At 37.9% G+C, this 21,521-nt stretch overlaps 1 protein-coding gene across 1 annotated transcript; it reads left to right on the top strand.

Annotated features, from left to right (window-relative positions):
* The first annotated feature begins 2,162 nt into the window (after positions 1-2,162).
* Positions 2,163-18,457, top strand: LOC138432359 (cytochrome P450 1A1-like). The gene is given in 3 exon segments (XM_069573715.1): positions 2,163-2,512; positions 2,514-3,020; positions 18,157-18,457. Coding segments are annotated over 3 exon segments (1,158 nt in total).
* The last annotated feature ends 3,064 nt before the right edge of the window (positions 18,458-21,521 follow it).

The raw sequence follows: 21,521 nt of genomic DNA, 5'->3' as shown, positions 1-21,521 counted from the left end.
ACAGCCCTATCATTTTCTTCTGAACTGAAAAACAAATTCATTGCTGCTAGCAAGGATGCCTCTCAGTGTGTATATGTATCTATATATTACATATATATTAAATTGAGTGCTGGCATACTCAGCAAACAAAAAAGAACTGGATATTTACACTGGCCAATGAGTATACTGCCCACCAATGTTATTTGTCTCAAGAACTAATTTGCCAAGTGTGAAATTCAGTTATATTCTTTCAAGGGAGAGAAAGTTTTGAATTCTCTCTGTAGTTACTATAAAATACAATATCTGGACTTCCCTTGTGGCACAGTGGATAGAAATCTGCCTGCCAATGCAGAGGACACGGGTTCAATTCGAACCCTTGTCTGGGAAGATTGCGTATGCCGTGAAGGAACATAGCCCATGTGCCACAAGTACTGAAGCACTCACACCCTGGAGCCACCCACTGCAACTGGTGAGCCTGCGTGCTGCAGCTACCAAAGGCCAGGTGTCTCGAGTCTGTGCTCTGCAACAAGAGAAGCCACCACAATGAGAAGCCTGAGCACCGCAAGGAAGACTAGCCCCCATTCGCCACAGCTAGAGAAAGCTGGTCCTGCAATGAGGACCCAGTGCAGGCAGATAAATAGATAAAATCGTAAAAATGCAATAACTAACAAAAATATTCTTCATGTCTGTTAAACTTTATTTTGCAGGAGAGAGAGGTATGACCCTCTTGGTAACAGAAACCAGTTTTAGCTAGTTTAAACAGAAAAGAGTTCAGTCTGAGGACAAAATCTCATGAAGATACTAGAAACAGTGAATACAAGGTCATGAGACCACTCTCTATCTTTTATTTCTTTTCCTTTTTACTTCATTTATTTTTCAGACCGTTTCTCACAGTTTCTCAGGTCCTCCTGGTAGGTGAAATGTCCCCAGGTTTTATTTTCAGATTTATGTCTTATCGACCTAGCTGCCCAAAGAGAAGATGAACCTTCACAGTCCCAGGTCCGTATTCCTAAGGTTCATCTTGGACTGAAGGCTTATCCTTGGATCAACCATTTGTGACGATACAGACAGGTTTCAAACCAGTAGAATTGCTTCAGAAAGTCACTTTTACAAGCAGGCTGAGAAGTTTAAGAACAGACTAGACAGACAGCCAATTAGATTTCTACTAAATGGCTTGTAATTCACCAAGTACTTAAAAAAAAATTATTTTATTTGTTTATTTATTTTTGGCCATCCTGGGTCTTTGTTGCTGCATGGGCATTTCTCTAGCTGCAGAGAGTGAGGGCTACTCTTCCCTGCAGTGTTCTGGCTGCTCACTGCAGTAGCTTCTTTTGTTGCAGAGCATGGACTCTAGGGCACCCGGGCTTCAAGAGTTTTGGCACGTGGGCTGAGTTGTGGCTCCCAGGCTCGAGAGCCCAGGCTCAATAGTTGTAGCGTTTGCGTTTAGTTGCTTTGATGCACGTGGGATCTTCCCAGATCAGAGATCGAACCCATGTCTCCTGCACTGGCCAGTAGACTCTTAGTCCTGAGCCAGTTGGGAAGCCCTACCCAAGTACTTTTTAATGACGACTGCACTTCACCCTCACACAATGACAGATGGCACTCTACACGGTTTTTTTTTTTTATAGCACTTATTACTTTGTAATCTTATTTTTGTTCTTCTAGTTTCCTCTTTAATCTGTGAAATTTTGTTTTGTATTTTTCAGTGCCTGACATTGGGGTGTTCAATAAATATTTGTTGAGAAAACGTATGAATAATTTTTGTTAAGTAGAACACAGATGAGACAACTGGGATGCACTTAGATTAGTGACAGGATGAAGATTCCCCCAGCTAATGAGTAGGAAATCAGATTCTGTAGCCTCAATCCATTTGCCACCCACCAGGCTGCTTCCTACAGTGAGTTATCCTCTTCTTCTGTCCATGATGTCAACAACTGACATGAAAGGATTTAGTCTAATGGTTAGAATCATGAAAATAATAGAATTGAGATAGACATACAGTGAATTTTACAAGAATTTAATTTTACCCTCTTGGTGCATTGTTTAATAATAGTTTTCATCTAAATATAAAGAGTCTGTACTCTTCTCCTAAATGTTTACATGGAGAAAGACTACTTAGTCTATGCTTAGAAGAGCAAAAATGATGGTTAAATTTTTCTATTTTAGGTGTTTTATACCTGAAAATGATGTTCGGGATGGCAGTCACTTCTGGAGAGGTGACCACTTCTCTCATAATTTTGGTGATGGTTTTTGTTTTTGTAAGAGAACTAGGAAACAAAGGGAGAAAGGAGGTGTTTCCTCCTAGCCCATGGTCCCTCTCCATCGTGGAAAATCTTCTTCAGCTTGGAGACCATCCTTACCTTGTCTTCATGGAAATGAGGAAGAAATATGGAGATGTCTTTCTCATCAAACTTGGCATGGTACCTGTCCTGGTGGTGAATGGGATGGAAATGGTGAAAGTGCTACTCAAAAATGGAGAGCATTTTGCAGGCTGACCTAATGTGTATACCTTTTCTTTCCTGGCACAATGAAGAGTCTTATGCGTTCAATGGGGAGAACTGGAAACTTCATAAGAAAATTGCTTCCAATGCTTTACAAACATTTTCTAAAGCAGAAGCAAAATCCTCCACCTGCTCTTGCTTACTTGAGGAACATGTCATCGAGGAAGTCTCTGAGCTGGTAAAAGTCTTTACAGAATTGACTTCCAAGAGTGGCAGCTTTGAACCCAGAGGTGCTATTACCTGTGCTATGGCCAATGTTATCTGTACCCTTTGCTTTGGCAAGAGATATGACCACAGTGATGAGGAGTTTCTTAGAATTGTTAAAACAGACGATGACTTACTCAAGGCCTCCAGTGCCTCAAATCCTGCTGATTTCATACCATCTTTCAGATACCTTCCTTTGCAAGCTATAAATGCTCCCCAGGAGTTTTATCATGCCCCGAATCAGGCATTTATCCTCTGCTATTTATTACTACTCTATTTATTCTCTATCAGGCATGTTTATTGCTCTACATGTACCAGATCATCTTACACGATAAGGTAAGGGTTTAAATGCATGACGGGACAAGGGATTTGGTGAGAAGGAAAAAAACAAGTTGTGAAATGCATTGAGAGCTCAGATAGTTGTATGTACTACCTTGGTTCTTTTACTGTAGTTTTTCCATAATGAACCTCACCCAAACCATTAATAAATGTGAAGTCCACTCAGAGAGATTATAAGGCAGTATTACTTAGTTCTCACGCAGGGACCCAAAAAAGAACTTTGAATTTTTTGAAATCTCAGAATTTCCATACTGTGTAGATAAGGTGCATACTTGAAATATGAATCTGTCCTTGGCTAATAAATGATGATCAACATGTAAATGGGTTTCCTGAAGAAATGACCCAATAATTTTGTTTCTCTAATTTTATCTCTGAAACTATGAGGTCTTAAAAGTATCAGCATAGTTTTTTCAGAAAGTTCTTTTAATAATTATAAGGAATGTCCTATATAGGAAGCTTCCAGTTTAGTCTCATATCCTCCTTGAGTTTCTTTCCTATGGAGAAATGAACTTTGAGATCATAACACATGTAGAAATGTTTTCCAGATGACAGAAGCAAACCTTTTTGTGAGGCCATTGAAATGTTTTTGGCCCAATTTGATGGTCCACAAAAGAAAATTTCTCTCTCGAATTATGTAAATACTAGAAAAAATCCTAGTTGTTAGGGAACTATTTCCTGAGAGTAAAGCATTGCAGGGGGAAACATGAAAAAGTAGATAATTGAACAAATGAAGAGAGTGAGGACTTAAGTCCCATCTGATTAAAAGGAATGGGCAGAAAACAATCTGTATCAAGGTACCAGCTTGGAATTCTAGATCAGATACTGTAAATAAAACAATTTGTGAAATTCATAAAATTTTTTTTCATACTCCCTAACCTATTCCAATCACACCTCCTTTTACATGGTGATCATAGTAAAATTCTTACAATAGGTTTGAAAATCTTTTATATTTATTGCTTAGCATTTTCTCTATAAGTTAACCTCTGATTTTTCTAAGTGTGCTTCCAGACATAGGCATACGCTTTATTGATTGAAAAAAAAAAAAAAAACTCTTAAGAAGAAAATTGAGTTTGGTAACTTGGTTTTCTTCACTACACTCTTTTATGATTGAGCATTACCACTGACAAGCAAAATTAGTTGCAAGATTTAAAATGATCTACTTATATTCTTTACATTCTTAAGTTAATTGGGTTCATTTCAAGTTACATGGTAATATGGCTCTTCCTGCATGAGAGTCATATGTGCTGTAAAATGTAAGAAGGGATGAATAATCATGTTAAGGCTTGTGTCCTCAAGACCATATCCAAGATATCACTGATGCTCTGATTAATGCATGTCACAACAAATATGCTGTCACCCAAACCACCACCTTAAATGAGGATGAAATTTTAAGCACTGTGAGTGACCTCTTTGGAGCTGGTATGTACGACTATTTATCAGTATTTAAGGTGAATGACAGTTAATCACAATTTTCTGTTTTCTGCTATAAAGTATTTCCTTCTTTTGATATTGGCCATTTACTACTCTTAAGTCTACGTCCCACACCCAGTCCCTTTCCCAACCCATCGACATTTATTCTTAATCTGTTTAAGTACTGTTTTTTTGCCTTATGTACTCTTATAAAATGTGCTTGGTTTTATATTTTATATTTTCATGTACTAGTGTATATTCTTATATTTATCATGATCTTTAATATATGTAAATTACCATTGTTATTTGCATCTCCTTTCTAACCTTTTTCATGAAACCCTATATTTTTAAGATCCAATCATGGTTGTCAGGTGTATTTCTAATTTGCTGCTTCTAACAACTGCACAGTGCTCCATGGTCTATACCCTCCCCATATTTTACTAGTCCGTGTCTCAGTAATGCAGATATTGAATATCTTGCCAATGCTAAGATGACTATCTTTGTGCATCAATTTTGTCTCCTTTTTCATTGTACTCTTATGTTATGAAGCAGAATTTCCGGGTCACATAATAAAAGAATTCTTGAGTTTTTCATACAGATTATCAATATCCTTTTCAGGAAGATAATTTATATCGCCATCACACCACTATCACTCTTAACACTTCGTAGTGTTTTGTTTTGTTTTTTTTCTTCTTAAAACCATTTTTACCTATTGATGGAAGCAATTTTCAGGTATTGAGGTCTGGGGAAGTTATCATGGTGGGCACATGATTTGGCTTCCGCTTTGTGCTCAAGTTTGGATAAGACTTCCCAAGTGACTCAGCAGTAAACAATCCACCTCTGAATGCAGGAGACCTGAGACACAGGTTCCATCCCTGGGTTGGGAAGATCCCTTGGAGGAGGGCATAGCGACCCATTCAGGTATTTTTGCCTAGGGAATCCCATGACAAAGGAGCCTGGTGGGCTACATACAGTCCATAAAGTTGCAAAGATTTAGACATGACTGAAAAGACTTATTCACTTTGAAGATAGGGGTAATACATCACCCCCTTCCTATGATACCAATTCTAGCACTCCTTTGAAGATGAAATTTCCTTCTCAGACACCATGTCATGCTGACTCACTGAAACCTTGAAGGATGTACCTCTCTTATGTTTGATGTTTGTTCTTTGTTCTGACAAAATATAAAACTGTGGTTCAGGAATCTGTAATGGAGCTGGACGGTCATTGTGGACATTGTTTCAGACACGTTCCTGCATCACTGAGAACTTGAATTTTCTGTGCTATATCAAACTCAAGGACAACACCAGCAGTTTTCAAAACAATATCTGCTAGTAGCTGCCAGCTACAAACTTATGGCTTGAAGGTTTCTTGTAACTAAGCAACTATTTCGGACCCTAGGCAATCCTTGCTTAACAACCACACTTACTTCTTGCCAACTCCAGCCATAATTCTTGACAGACACCTTATGTAACTTTGCAGTTTTTTCCTATACAAACTTTCCCCATTTTAATTCTGGGGAAACACAATTCAAGTGCTTCTTGAATCTGTCTCCTGGGCTACAGTCCTCAGTTTAGCTCAAATGAAACTCTGTTCTAGGGACTTCCCTGGCAGTCCAGTTGTCTGGTTGGGGAGCTAAGATCCCACATGCCTTGTGATGTAATATTTTGACAAATTCAGTAAAGGCTTTAAAATGGTCCACATCAAAAATCTTTTTTTAAAAAAAGCTCTCTTCTATTGCTATCATAGGTTGTTTATCATTTGTGCTGACACTATCATATTTATTATACTCTTATAAGATATTAGACTGTAGAAGGCAAATTCCCTTAGTATAACAGCAACAACAGCAAAATTCTAAAAAGTGTTTTAACAGTTTCATTTTAGGTGGAGTATTCTTCAGACTTGTATTATCCTTTCTTCTTTATGCCATAGTTATTGGCGATTGGGTTCACTTTTTTTCCTAGGATCTACATATTTGTGTTCCTGAATTTCCTTTGTAAACAGAGGCATTTGTTTGTTTGTATTATTTTTCCTCATGCCAAAATAAATAAAAGGTTGCTTAAGCCTTGATATAAAAAGAAAAGTTCATGATGATCAAAATCTGAATCCTGATATTTATCCAAATAGTCCTAGGTCTTGGATATAATGTTCATGGCTCTACAGTGTGCAAAATCCGTGTCTTTTATGCAGAATTCACGACTTGTTTTGTTTTCTTTTAACAACAAATAGAGACAGTGTATTCTGAATAGAATTCCATGTTCTTGTAACATGCTGTATGATACTATAGACACCATTGTTGGCAAATCCATGTGGGCAATTTATTTTCAGGATAATTCCTTGCACTATGAAGTCATGTTAGAAATTTTATGGCATAAGAACTGTTGAATCTACAGGCTCACTACAAGAGATTGCCCTGTTCAAAAGATGTAAAACCAGGTCTTAAGAAGAGATGTTTGGGAAGGAGTTCTCTTTGCTCTGAAGCTAAGTTTGGGTATATTTCTTGCACATGTTGTGATGCAAGGTTGTTTAGAGAACAAACAAATTCTGAAGTCCCAATGCAGTGAAACCAGAAATTTGAATTAGAGACTCACTTTGTCTCTTGTGAGGTCCTGGTAAAATATTTAACCATCTCTGTGCTGCATGTTTCTCATCTCTAGAGTGGGACTAATTACAGCCCCCATTTCAAATGGCAGGGCAATCAAGTGATCAGTATTTGGAATTATCACTGTTGTTGTTGTCATCATCATCATGAAAGCCTTAAATGTTGTATTGATTTAACCATTAATTTTTGTTACTAGATTTTGTAAGATTTGGTAGAAAACACAAATAACGTTTATAATATTGGCAATAGTGTTAGTCACTCAGTCATGTCTGACTCTTTGTGACCCTATGAACTATAGCCTGCCAGGCCCCTCCGTCCATGGAATTTTCCAGGCAAGAGTACTGGAGTGGATAGCCATTCCCTTCTCCAGAGGATCTTCCCAACCCAGGGATCGAACCCTGGTCTCGTACACTGCAGGCAAAGCCTTTGCCATCTGAACCGTTAGGTCATCACTGAATTGAATTTGTAATTAGAACAGCCTAGAAAAACTGTTTAATGTGATATTTCTGACTGTAGGTTTTCAAGAAAACTGATCACATTCTTTGATGTAAAGTCATCCTTGAGAAAAGATGAAGTTTTATATAGACCTTTCAGCTTTAATTTTGATAATAAATGAAAAGCATCTTACCAATGTATAGATGATATCAAAAGTGAAGACACTGTGTTTAAAGAATGAATTTTTAAAATAAAATAACTACATTAAAAGTTAGTATTTCAAAAAGTGAATGTACTCAACCTTCCATTATGCACTTATACAAACTTATGGACTTGAAGCCAGGTAAGTCCAAGTTTACATCCCACCTGTCTCTTCTGAGTCGAGTCACCTTAAGCAAGGTCCATAAGGTCTTTGAGGCACAGCTCTCTCCTCAGTGAAATGAGCATAGAACAGAATAAGCATTCAATAGCTATTTATGGTTTAAGATATTATTATTATATATAGATCATAGCCATTATAACAATGGTTTATTTTGTACTGAGCTATTTCCAGTGTTTTAATTTGCCTTATAATAATATCTGTACATTAAAATTTTTTTAATTTTACTTTTTATTGTGGTTGCAAGCCCCTTAGATTAAATTTACTATCCTAAATATTTTTATGTGTACAATTCAGTAGTGTCATGTATATTCACATTGTTGTGCAACAGATTTTTAGAACTTTTTTGTCTTTTAAAACTATAATTCTATGCCTATTAAACCCCAATTTGCCCTCCCCTCTCCTGCCAACCCTAGGCACCTACCTTTCTAATCTGTTTTTATGATTTTGATGACAATACCTCATATGAGTGGAATCACACAGTATTTTCCTTTTGTGACTAAGTTGTTTCATTTAGCATAATGTCCTTGAGGTTCATCCGTATCATAGCAAGTGGCACCATCTCCTTTTTAAGGCTGCAAAATGTTCTATTGCATGTATATACCATATTTTATTTATCCAGTTGTCTATGAGTGGATGTGTGGATTGTTTCCATCTCTTGACTATTGTGAATAATGCTACCATGAACGTAGATTTACATATCTTTTTAAGTCCATTTTTTCAACTGTGTTGAGTTTATTTTGAGAAGTGAGGTTGATCGGTCACATGGTAATTCTTTTTTAAATATTTTGAGAGCTCTTTATATTGTTTTCTATAGTGATTTCATCATTTTACATCTCTACCATCAATACATTAGAGTTCCATGTTTTCTGTATTCTCACCAACATTTTATTGATAGTGGGTATTCTAATGGGCAAGATATTAAGCCTATATTTTGAAATAAACCTTAATGTATAATAATTGTATTTGTAAATACAACTTATAATTATATTTATAAATACAAATTACAAATACAATTGTATTTGTAAATAATAATTATAATAATTGTTAATGAGCAGTTGTATGTAAATTATTTTCCTTGGATTCTTAGTATCCAAATATAAAGTAAATTGAAATCTGATTTTGCTAATACCTTTTTCCAAGGTACACTTTCTCTATATTTTCACGGTTTGAAATAATATCAACATGTATATTTTGGAGCCTTCTTTATTTGGTATACTATCCAGAAATTCAAGTCAAAATTCAAGAAGAAATTGGTAACATGCTTTCAGATGAAAATATAATTATTATGAGTATATTTTCATTTTAAATTAAAATTTTAAAAAGCTTTTTTTTCCCTCAGATGGAAACATTGCGATGAAATCACCCAGATTTGAAGACAGGAAAATTTTACCCTACACAGAAGCTTTTATAAATGAAATATTCAGGCATACCTCCTTTCTCCTTTTTACTATTCCTCATTGGTAAGAATATGCTTCTCCTTTGGGATAACAACTGTTCCAAAAGTGGTGTGGGAGGAGTATAGAATCTAAAGCATTAGAATGAAGGAAGGAAGTTCTTTAAAATCTATATTATGTTAATATTATTTTAATATTTTATTTTATTTTGAAACCTTTAATGAAATTTAAACTAGAGCAAAGGAAATTATGTGAATGTTTTCCATAACTAAATTATGATGCCATTAACTTTCAGCATATTTCAGCATATATTTACTAATTAAGGGGAGGAAAGAATATTGAAATTTGGAGCAATGGATAATCTAACCATAATTTATACTTGGCTATTAAGTGTCATACAGACTCACTTAACTTACCCCCATGAGCAGTCTTAGCCACCTGCTAATGTGATGTGGCTTCGTTTTCAATAGCTAAGAATTTTGCTAGATAATAGATGGAGGAAGCTAGTGTTGCCACAAATAGATTGAACAGAGTATACATTTATAGGTATTTGAAAGTTTACTAAACTTTATGCCAGACTCTCCAGCTCCCAAAGGCATGCCAGTATAGGCTAAGTAGATAAGCTTTATTAAATATGTATGTAAACAACTTAAGTTATAGTAGTTCAAACTGTTTCCATTCCTTATAGTTAAAATGAAAAAAATTAAACTCAGTGATTTTTCCCTTCCCATCTTTAAATAGTCAAAGTATGGTAAGGTCTCTCACTGCATGTGGTAATTGGCACAGCAGGATGCAGTGGCTTCAGCCCAGGGACCTCAAAGGGGAAGACCACTAGCTGAGCAGTCAAACCCAGAGAGTTAGCCACTCAGTCCCCTGAATTTTGCCTCTCTAGTTTGCTCTCCATATTTCACATGTGATGCTACCTATTCACAGTGATCTCTTTCCTGCAGATACCCTTTCTGGTTGAAGCAGATTTCATCTTTAACTTAAGTTAATGAAAAAGTGAAGTGTTAGCTGCTGAGCCATGTCTGACTCTTTGCAACCCTATGTACTATAGCCCACCAGGCTCCTCTGTTCATGGAATTCTTCAGGCAAGAATACAGGTGTGGTTTGCCATTTCCTTCTCCAGGAGATCTTCCTGACCGAGGGATCAAACCCAAGTCTCCTGCATTACAGGCAGATTCTTTACCATCTGAGCCATCAGGGAAGCCCCCCAAGAAGGGCCTACATTTAAAGATGCAGCTCTTCTGTCCCAAAGGCTTCCTTAGGGTGACTTTGGGTACTACATAAAAGAATACAACCTACAGGCTTTACTAATCAGGAACAGAGAACAAATTTACCGCAGGCATTTGGGGTGAAATGAAAGTGATCATATACTTTGGGATCCTGAAAACACATCTGAGGACCTCAATAATAGGGAGAAACATATTTTAGAAAATAGGTATTCATTATATTATTAAAAGTGAAGAAATGAAGTAATATATACACTAAAAAGATCAGATGCATTTGCCAATGAGAGTAGTGTGATATGACCCAAGAATTTTAGCATAAACATGTTAATAAAAGGCATCTTATATATATCATTTGGGACTTAATCCATTCTATACTTGGATATTTACTATTTTCCATCTAAAAGGACAAGGGATCAAAAAGCAGAAAATAAGTTAAAATGAAATAGATTGAAGCAAAATAAATAGGACAATCTTAGGTAAAGGGAGCAAAATTTTTGCTATTACTTATACCGTATGTACACACACATGAAGGTTAAACAGTACCCTAATAAGTATTTATTGGATATACACTCTTTAAAAGTGTGTAGAAAGGCACTTTCATATGGGAAGTTTTGGAAACATATATACAGAAAGAGAAACCCTACAATGAATGCATTAATATATTGAGTCCCCCTTTAGAATATATAATCACTCATACTTTCATATTAGTGAAATCAAATTTTACATGCTAGGTTTCCAAAGAGTAGGAACATGGGTTTTTTTATACGGATTAGAATTTGAGCAGCTGAATGCACAGAGGGAGTGACAGGAATGTACTGAGAAAGGCATGTGGCTACACATAGGAACAGGTAATCCTTCCAACAAATAGGTCCATCCCTTTTTTGGTCTTATCCTTTGTTGGGTTTTGAGGACATCCAATGAGTAATATCCATATTATTTGCCAAAGTTCAATACCAACTATAAGATGAAAGGTCAGAGAGAGTTTCAAATATTAACTTTCTAAATTAACAGAACTAGTTTGCACAGTTTGGCTGAGAGCTAGACTACAGAGGTTTAGTCATAGTTTTCACCTGAATTAGGCTTGCTTCTCAACTCATACTCTGCTGAAATTGGACGACTGCAGTCTTCCTGGGAAGTATGAAACAGGCTCCTCAGTTTAGTCCATTAATAACTATAGATGAGATGTATCTTCTCTACAGGTTGGGTAATCAGAAGAGAGAACCCAGAAGTGGCTAAGACAATTGTGTCCAGTGTCCATTCTCAAACTTATCACATTGAGATGTCACTGAGAATGAGGGCCATTTTGGAAGTTAGGGAATACCATATGGAAACATACCATGACAATTTAAGCCATGCATAATCACAGAAGTATAAAGGGGAAAGGTGTACAGTAAGCATAAAGTCTGAGTATGGCACTAGAAAAATAAAATACTTGTTCTAGAAGCAACTTAGTTCCTCCAGGTACAACTAATATCATTTCACAGCTAGGAAATGAAATCATAGAGTAGATATGAGATTTGCCCAAAATCTCACTTAGAACAATAACTAGAATTCAGATTTCCTAGTTCCAATTCTATTCCAATTCCCAGATACTTCTATCAAGTACTAACTGATGTATATTTTTTTAATCTATTAGTAAAAGACAATAACATGCTGTATACAAAGAAAATTCTTTATAATTTCCTTAAAAGTTTCTGGTTGTAATTGCATGTCTACTTATGACCAACTCTGTCATAGAAATACTGTAATGATTTTCTGGAAATTTTAGCTCATAGCAATGCCCTCAATGTATTAAATGCTCAATATGTCTAACAAATACAAAATAAAGAATAAATTAGTAATTTGACAATAGGTATAAGATACATCTGGAGAAGGCAATGGCACCCCACTCCAGTATTCTTGCCTGGAAAATCCTGTGGACAGAGGAGCTTGGAGTCGGACATGACTGAGCGACTTCCCTTTCACTTTTCACTTTCATGCGTTGGAGAAGGAAATGGCAACCCACTCCAGTGTTCTTGCCTGGAGAATCCCAGAGATGGGGGCGCCTGGTGGGCTGCCGTCTATGGGGTCACACAGAGTCTGACACAACTAATGTGACTTAGCAGCAGCAGCAGCAGATACATCAATTAATGAATGAATGGAGATTTATAGAGATGTCATATCATTATTACAGTAAAAAATAACTTTAATGCTTCAGTGGTAAAGAATTCACCTGCAGTGCTGGAGACACAGGTTCAGTCCCTAGCTTAGGAAGATCCCCTGGGGAAGGAAGTGGCAACCAACTCAAGCAATCCTGCCTGGGAAATACTGTGGACAGAGGAGCTTGGCGGGCTACAGTCCAAAGGGTTGCAAAGAGTCAGACATGATTGAGCGACTAAACATGGAGATCAGAAAAGATATATAAATTAATGAATGAATAGGCATTTATAAAAATGTCATATCATTATTACAGTAGAAAATAGCATTTATAAAAATAGTCCATGCATTGTGGGAGGCAGCTTAGCGATGGGTTATTTGAGTTTGCAAGATGTGTTATAATGCTGTATTTCTCTTTCTTATAGTGCTACAGCAGACACTACTCTGAATGGCTTTCATTCCCAGGAAAACATGCACCTTTATTAATATGTATCAAGTAAATCATGATAAGTAAGTCACCATTAGCTTTTGAACTAGGTGTTGGAGAAGACTCTTGAGAGTCCCCTCAACTACAAGGAGATCCAACCAGTCCATCCTAAAGAAGATCAGTCCTGGGTGTTCACTGGAATGAGTGATGTTGAAGCTGAAATTCCAGTACTTTAGCCACCTGATGTAAAGAGCTGACTCATTGAAAAAGACCCTGATGCTGGGAAAGATTGAGGGCAGGAGGAGAAGGGGACGACAAAGGATGAGATGGTTGGATGGCATCACCGACTCATTGGACATGGGTTTGGGTGGACTCCAGGAGTTGGTGATGAACAAGGAAGCCTGGCATGCTGTGGTTCATGGGGTCGCAAAGAGTCGGATATGACTGAGTGACTGAACTGAACTGAAGTCAGCATTTATTTCTTGAGATAAAATTTGCTTCGTTCTTTGTTTGCTCTTTATTAATTTGGGAAAAGTTTTCATTCTTCTTAACCAAACTTCATCCCCTCTGTTTCTCTTGAAAGAAGTTGGAGAGAAATTCAGTTTTCTTTCTTCACAGATAATGGGAAGGATGAAATCTTAATACAAATTCATTCAGAATAAATCGAATTTCAAAAGTGGGCTCACAGGGAGAGATGTGAGCCAAGGGCTTCATGGGCTCACCATCTACATGGATAGGACCAACCCATATTTGAAAAGCAGCCTGAAATTCCCCACTGGTGTATAAGCCATTAAGCAGGGGTTTGTTTTTTCTCTCTCTCTTTGTTTATTTTCTTTTTCCTCAACCCAAGCACCTAGGTCGGTGCCTGGCACATAGTAGGCACTCTAAATATTTGTGAAGAAAATGCAGCTAGAGGCTTGACCATATCAATTACAGAAGGTCAGGCTGAGCTGAAAGTACCTCAAGCAGTGAAAAATGAGACTGATGGGTGGTGACAGCAGTGGTGGGAATAATGAAAAGTACAACTAATATTTAGAGAAGCAGAAGATATTAAGAATAGGTGGCAAGAATACATGGAAGAACTGTACAAAAAAGATCTTCACGACCCAGATAATCATGATGATGTGATCACTAATCTAGAGCCAGACATCTTGGAATGTGAAGTCAAGTGGGCCTTAGAAAGCATCACTACGAACAAAGCTAGTGGAGGTGATGGAATTCCAGTTGAGCTATTTCAAATCCTGAAAGATGATGCTGTGAAAGTGCTGCACTCAATATGCCAGCAAATTTGGAAAACGCAGCAGTGGCCACAGGACTGGAAAAAGTCAGTTTTCATTCCAGTCCTAAAGAAAGGCAATGCTAAAGAATGCTCAAACTACCGCACAATTGCACTCATCTCACATGCTAGTAAAGTAATGCTTAAAATTCTCCAAGCCAGGCTTCAGCAATATGTGAACCATGAACTCCCTGATGTTCAAGCTGGTTTTAGAAAAGGCAGAGGAACCAGAGATCAAATGGCCAACATCCACTGGATCATGGAAAAAGCAAGAGTTCCAGAAAAACATCTATTTCTGCTTTATTTACTATGCCAAAACCTTTGACTGTGTGGATCACAAGAAACTGTGGAAAATTCTGAAAGAGATGGGAATACCAGACCACCTGACCTGCCTCTTGAGAAATCTGTATGCAGGTCAGGAAGCAACAGTTAGAACTGGACATGGAACAACAGACTGGTTCCAAATAGGAAAAGGAGTACATCAAGGCTGCATATTGTCACCCTGCTTATTTAACTTCTATGCGGAGTACATCATGAGAAATGCTGGACTGGAAGAAACACAAGCTGGAATCAAGGTTGCCGGGAGAAATCTCAATAACCTCAGATATGCAGATGACACCACCCTTATGGCAGAAAGTGAAGAGGAGCTAAAAAGCCTCTTGATGAAAGTGAAAGAAGAGAGCGAAAAAGTTGGCTTAAAGCTCAACATTCAGAAAACAAAGATCATGGCATCTGGTCCCATCACTTCATGGGAAATAGATGGGGAAACAGTGGAAACAGTGTCAGACTTAATTTTGGGGGGCTCCAAAATCACTGCAGATGGTGACTGCAGCCATGAAATTAAAAGACACTTGCTCCTTGGAAGAAAAGTTATGACCAACCTAGATAGCATGTTCAAAAGCAGAGACATTACTTTGCCAACAAAGGTCCGTCTAGTCAAAGCTGTGGTTTTTCCTGTGGTCATGTATGGATGTGAGAGTTGGACTGTGAAGAAGGCTGAGCGCGGAAGAATTGATGCTTTTGAACTGTGGTGTTGGAGAAGACTCTTGAGAGTCCCTTGGACAGCAAGGAGATCCAACCAGTCCATTCTGAAGGAGATCAACCCTGGGATTTCTTTGAAAGGAATGACGCTAAAGCTGAACCTCCAGTACTTTGGCCACCTCATGCAAAGAGTTGACTCATTGGAAAAGACTCTGATGCTGGGAGGGATGGGGGCAGGAGGAGAAGGGGACGACCAAGGATGAGATGGCTGGATGGCATCACGGACTCGCTGGACGTGAGTCTGAGTGAACTCCGGGAGATGGTGATGGACAGGGAGGCCTGGTGTGCTGTGATTAATGGGGTCGCAAAGAGTTGGACACGACTGAGCGACTGAACTGAACTGATTGTGTTCTAGGGGCTTCCCTAGTAGCTCAGTGGTAAAGAATCCCCCTGCCAACCTGGGAGACAGGGGTTTGATCCCTAGGTCTGGAAAATCCCCTGGAGAAATAAATGGCAGCCATCCCAGTCCAGTATTCTTGCCTGAGAACCTCATGGACAGAGGAGCCTGACAGGCTACAGTCCATGGTGTTGCAGGGAGTCAGGCGTGACTTAGCAGCTAAAACAACAACTGTGTGCTGGGTACAAAAAGCTCAGATATATCTACTCTGACCTCAAGAGTAATCCTACATAGTGGTGCTATCATAATCCCAGTTTTACTGATGAAGAAACTTTCAGCCCAGTTGAGCAAATTGTTTAAGATCACATTTTCAGCAGGTAACAGAAGCAGGATTCACATCCAGTGCAAATCCTATTTAATATGCAAATCTGGTTTGATGGAAATTATATGCTCCATGTAGTAAGGACTTGATGTTTCCAGCAAACTGATAAAGACTGCATTCTTTCTTTCTTTCTTTCTTTCTTTTTGGTTTCCTTTGGCTACAGTACATGGCTTGCCAGATCTTAGTTCCCCTCCTGAGGGTCGAACCTGGGCCCCAGCAGCCAAAGCAGCTAGTCCTAACCACTGGACCAACAGGGAATTCCCAAGACTGCATTCTTATACACTCAGCTAGCCATATGTACAGTACTCTGTATAGCTTCTCCCTCTTTACCCAAGACCTCATCTGACTGATGGCTTAGATGCTAGGCTTTTAGGGAGAGAAGTTATTATCCTGTGCTCCTAATAGCACCTTCACAATCTCTGTAACCAGCAAACTGGTGGAATACACTGCATAGTCTGTCCCACTGGAAAGCTTATTGTCAGAGAGATTGACACATCTCTTCTCCACCCAGTGATCACACTGGATAAACCTAAACATTTTTAAACCCACTATGAAAAGAAATACAGTCAGTGTAAACTGAATGACATTTATTTTCTGTTAGTATAACCCCAAGTATCTCAAGTGTTCTAGTATCCTAAGAACTTGTGATTATATTGACTATTGAGTAATGAGCAAATAAGCTCAGTTAACATAGGTGCTAATAAAGAAATACTCTTTGTAAGAAGGCACTTGTTTAAGTTAAATGAGTATGTAATTCAAGACTTGATATTATGGGGAAATTATTCATGTTTAATCTAAAAGGTCACAAGTTCAAGCACACATTGAGCAATGGAAAATATGAAAAGTGAATTGTATGTTGAAGCAGTGGGGAGAGGTCATTTGTTGTATCTATCCAGCCCAGTAAACTATTGGTGAGCAGGACATTATCGCAGTGTTATCAGCTCTTTTAGTTAGAAATGGAGATTTTCTTGTGGAATCTTCTGATTTTTAAATGTTAGCAGCAATGAATTACTTTTAAAAGATTATGAGAGCAAAACGAAGTTTGTTGGAGGACTAAATATTATTTGTAAACCTCCAGGTCTATGACCTCCGGTGCAGAGAAAACAAATTTTTCTCCTAGGAAGAGGGTGACATCTATCGACAAAGAGACCCAGTTCTTTATGAAGTCAGGTGAGTCTCTGATGTATGGCTAAGGATGTAGGTAATACACTATCATTACTTGTAGATGAGCCTGATGCAGTGCTTGTAACAAAAGGTGGAAGGAGGAGGGAGAACCAAATATGGGCCACCCCCTCAGTCAGAGTTGCTTTCAGGAGACCTGGCTCCTCTCTGTGATAATGTGTGAAAGTTATTTCCTAAACACAGTGAAAGAGCACCAGAGTGAGAGGTGTGGCCTCAATAGTCTAATCCTTCCTGTTTTGCTTAAAGCCAAGGAGATGAAAATATTTATTACCTTTTATTTAACCACAATTTTGTAATATTCTATTGAGACTTTTGTGGAATTATTCATTTAAAATAATAAAAAATTAAAATACATTTCATGTATTTTATTCACTATTTAATGAACCAGAAACCATTTTTGTGAAAAATAGGTATAATTGTACTGTTTTATGATAACTAAATCTGTCAACATATTAAAGGGAATAATGACATATATATCCACAATAATTATCTAATTATATACTTCCATAACTATATACATATACGTTTGCATACTCAGTCATGTCTAACTCTTTTCAGCCCCTGGACTGTAGCCTGCCAGGTTCTCTGTCCATGGAATTTTCCAGGCAAGAATATTGGAGTGAGTTGCCATTTTCTTTTCCAGGGGGATCTTCCTGACCCAAGGGTTGAATCCACATTTGCATTGGCAGACTGATTCTTTACTGCTGCACCACCCGGGAAGCACCATACCCACACGCACACACACAGAGATATATGTATATATAACTTTATATACATTGTTCTGAACTTGTATGGAAGACTTATCCAAAGCAAAATTATTATGGAGAAGTTGGCAACAAAAGCAAAAGTGATAAAACGAAGTCTTTAAAAATTTTTATTTTTGTCTATTTTATACAGAACTATTTGGGATAATCCCAACTTGCTTAGACCTGAGAGAGTTCTGAATGAAAACAGGGAACTGAATAAAAGTCTTATTGAGAAAGTCTTCATTTTTGGAATGGGAATCCAGAAGTGTCTCAGAGAAGAGGTTGCACAAAATGAATTGTTCATTTTCATCACCGCAGTTCTGCAACAGCTCACACTGAAGAAATGCCCCATGGCTGAGCTTGACCTGACACCCACATATGGATTAGTCATGAAGCCAAAACCATACCAGCTTCAAGCAGAGCCCCGTTCCATGGGTAGTTCCTGTTCTTAGAATCTCAGACCAGATGGAAGTTTTCTTGTTTAATTTAGAAAAATTTGGGGCTTCAAATTCACTTAGCAAGCAGTTTATTAATAAAATTCGTCCCTCTAAGCTCAGTTCGTTGTATGTCATCCCAGTGTAGTGGTTTTTTAAGTGTATGGTGTAGCCTGCCTCCTCATATGAGAGCTCTTATGAGGATATTTTAAGATAATGAATTGTAATATGATTCAAGGGTTTTAAACCCATGTCTCATGCACTGGTGTCCCAAGTGTCACTGTGAGCAATAGAGAAGGGAATGAATGAGCGCTGGTAGATGGAGCAAGCCGGCAAGGGGCTTCTGTCTTCCTTCCCTCTGTGCCAGCTTCAATAGACAAATATACTGATATTAGTTTTCAACATTGGGGTCAGAGTAAGAACAAAGTTCTGATGTTGAATATATTTCTTTCCACTGGACTAGGAACTAGGTACTCAAGAGGTCCAGAGAAGGGAGTTAAAGTTGCCCAGAGCAGCGGAGAACATTCCATGGGATAATAGATGAGCTGTGCTAGATTTGGAGAGTCGAGGGAAAGCGTGTAAAGAGCGGATGTCTTCAAAATCCATTTTTATATTGGCTCTATGTTTTCTGGATTATGAATTTAACTTTAGGGCAAATTGGCATTTTTCCAATGTTATCAGTTCCTTTCGATAACCTACTAAATATACATGTGTATTAGTTTGCAAGGGCTGCTGCTGAAACAAAATATTAATACCACAGTCTGAATGGCTTTAACAACAGACATTTGTTTTCTCACAGTTCTGGAGGCTGGGGGTCTAAGAACAAGGCGCCAGCAGGACTGGTTCCTCCTGAAGGCTGCTTCTTGAGTCTGTAGATGGGCTGTCCTCAGGTGGCCTTTGGTCTATGCCCACACATCCCTGTGTCTCTCCTTTTTCTTGTTAAGGACAACAGTTATCTTCAATTAAAGCCTCATCCTAATAGCCTCATTTTAGCTTAATTATACCCTTAAAGATCTTAACTCCTAACGCTGTTACATTCTGAGGTACTAGGGGTTGAGACTTCAACATAAGAATTTAGGGAGGAGATACAATTCAGACCTTAATAAAATGTTAGGAGGAAAAAAAAAGATAGCAACTAAAACTTTTTCAGTATAGTACCCAGCACTGTGTGCTTCTTTTAATTGAACTTGTTAATGAGCTAAGACATATAAGGGGCATAAAATAGACAGTGAAAAACTACTTTAGACTGAAGGTTTAAGGGGAGTTGCATTATAAAGGGCTTGAAATACAAGCAGGAAATGAGAGCATTATCTGGGGTCTAATTCAAATACAGAGAACACTTAGGGATAACAACCTAAGGCCATCTAGATAAGGACCATCTTGACCAGGATGTCGCAATGGAAATGGAGAAAGTAAACAACTGGCAGATCTGGAGGATTAAAATTAGGACTTCATCTTTCTTTTCCAGATACACATAAATTCAGCATTATTCTTCGAATAAACAAATTGGATGGCCTGTCCTTGTTTGTAAAAGCTTTTGAAATTGTTTGTATTATCCACGTGACAGTGTGTCAAATTGAAACTATTCTTACATTTTTTTCTGTAGGAAACTATCAAATCTTCTGTGTATGCAATAATAGTGGGGATGACAGGAACGCAATAGGAATCTTGCTATCTGTTTATCCGGTATTTTCTTTAAGGAATTGTATTTATCAAACCTCTTGTTTTTGTTGTTTTTTTCAATAGTTAGCAAATGATTCATTTATTTTAACACACTGTATTGTAAAATGCTAATTTCCACTTTGACTCTGCTCCTAAGGCATAATTAGTGGACTATTGCGCTTTTGGAAAATTTGTGTTTGCAGTTTATGCAATTTTAGACACATGGATAAGACTAAAACTGGGAAAAGAAAGTTTAAAAGCAAAATGGAAATAGCTTTTCTTTGTCATTTACTATGTAACAATGAGCTATTTTTAAATATATGTATTTATCCGGAAATAGTCATTTATTTTATAAAAATATAACTGGAAGCAACACTGTACCACAATTTTATATTGAAATAAATTAATTGAATAACTTAAATTTATGCTTTCAAATTTTGGTGCTGGAGAAGACTCTTGAGAGTCTCTTGGACTTCAAGGAGATCAAACCAGGCAACCCTGATATTCATTGGAAGGACTGACACTGAAGCTGAAGCTTCAATACTTTGGCTACTTGATGCAAAAAACAGACTCATTGAAAAAGATCCTGATGCTGGGAAAGACTGAAGGCAAAAGGAGAAGGGGGTGGCAGAGGATGAGATGGTTAGATAGCATCACTGACTCAATGGACAAGAATTTGAGCAAATCCTGGGAGATCGTGAAGATCAGAGGAGCCTGGAATGCTTCAGTCCATGGAGTTGTAAAGAATTGGACATGACGTAGCGACTGAACAGCAACAAAATTAACATAAACCTTTTTAATTATCTGGAAACCTACATGCAGAATTCATTATGAGAGAGAGCAATTGATAAATGGATATCAGTGGCAATCTAAGATGAATAAGATCTTTAAAGTCATTATATATGAAGTAAAAAAGTGATAGAAATTAGATATACTGCTACATGCATGTGCATGCTCCGTTACTCACTTGTGCCCAACTTTTTGCAACCCCATGGACTGTAGCCTGCCAGGCTCCTCTGGCCATGGAATTTTCCCAGGCAAGAGTACCAGAGCGGGTTGCCATCTCCTGCTCCTGGGGGACCTTCCCAACCCAGGGATTGAAACTGTGTCTCCTGTATTGGCAAGCAAATTCTGTGCCACTGGACGCAAGCACATATGGATACTTATAACTCTGGGCCTTTCTTGTATTAATAGCTACAGCCCCTTGAGGCTTTGGGTAACACCATGAATATGAAGTTCAGACTAGAAACTATCCACTGCATGATGTGAGTGAAAGAGAATGTGTCTGGTCCCAAGTGTTTTCCAGGAAAGAAAACTTGCACCAAATTTTATAAAAACATTTATATATTCTTACATTGAAATTCTCTATTTCTTCCCAGTTCAGTTCAGTTCAGTCGCTCAGTCATGTCCGACTTTGCGA

Source organism: Ovis canadensis, chromosome 2 (genome assembly GCF_042477335.2).
Source record: "Ovis canadensis isolate MfBH-ARS-UI-01 breed Bighorn chromosome 2, ARS-UI_OviCan_v2, whole genome shotgun sequence".
NCBI classification, from domain to species: domain Eukaryota; kingdom Metazoa; phylum Chordata; class Mammalia; order Artiodactyla; family Bovidae; genus Ovis; species Ovis canadensis.
Note: the sequence above shows the minus strand (reverse complement) of the source record. Positions and strands in the feature narration are given on the sequence as shown.